We start from the raw sequence: 440 nt of genomic DNA, 5'->3' as shown, positions 1-440 counted from the left end.
CTCCATCCTGCAAATCCGGGACTCCATCTCTTGTCCCCCTTGGTCTCCTGCTTAGGTGCGCACTCTTCCAAACTTGTGATAGCCGTTTCGGGGTTTGTCCATCTTGTGCTTGGCCTTGCGGGAATCGAAGAGGACCTCTGCATCACTGTCGCTTTCCGAGCCCGAGTCCAGCAGGCCTCCATGGACACGGGAACTCTTCACTGCCGGAGGAGGGGGAAAAAAACGTGTGTAAGAGGGAGCCTTTGATGCTAGTGAAGGTTTTAGGGTCTTTTGGAAAACCTGCATCCACCACACATATACATAAAATTAATGGTAGTAATCGGGTAGCTAATGCTATATGTAACGAATCTATGGGGATTAGGAAACTATTATAAGAAAGATTAAAATACAGGTTTTACTTGATTTTATAAGAAAAATGAAGAAAAAAATGAAGGAAAAAG

The 440-nt window shown here is 44.8% G+C and overlaps 1 protein-coding gene across 1 annotated transcript in view; it reads right to left on the bottom strand.

The window, feature by feature from the left end:
• Positions 1–440, bottom strand: part of LOC119581998 (dyslexia-associated protein KIAA0319-like protein) — a gene marked incomplete at its 3' end in the record, with an annotated part of 29808 nt that overhangs the window by 203 nt on the left and 29165 nt on the right. Inside the window, 1 exon segment of the mRNA XM_037930194.1 lies at positions 1–200. Coding sequence (XP_037786122.1) covers positions 52–200 — 149 coding nt within the window.

The sequence above is a fragment of the Penaeus monodon genome, chromosome 15 (genome assembly GCF_015228065.2).
Source record: "Penaeus monodon isolate SGIC_2016 chromosome 15, NSTDA_Pmon_1, whole genome shotgun sequence".
Lineage (NCBI taxonomy): Eukaryota > Metazoa > Arthropoda > Malacostraca > Decapoda > Penaeidae > Penaeus > Penaeus monodon.
The sequence above is the reverse complement of the archived record's forward strand: the minus strand, read 5'-3'. Positions and strand labels throughout refer to the sequence as shown.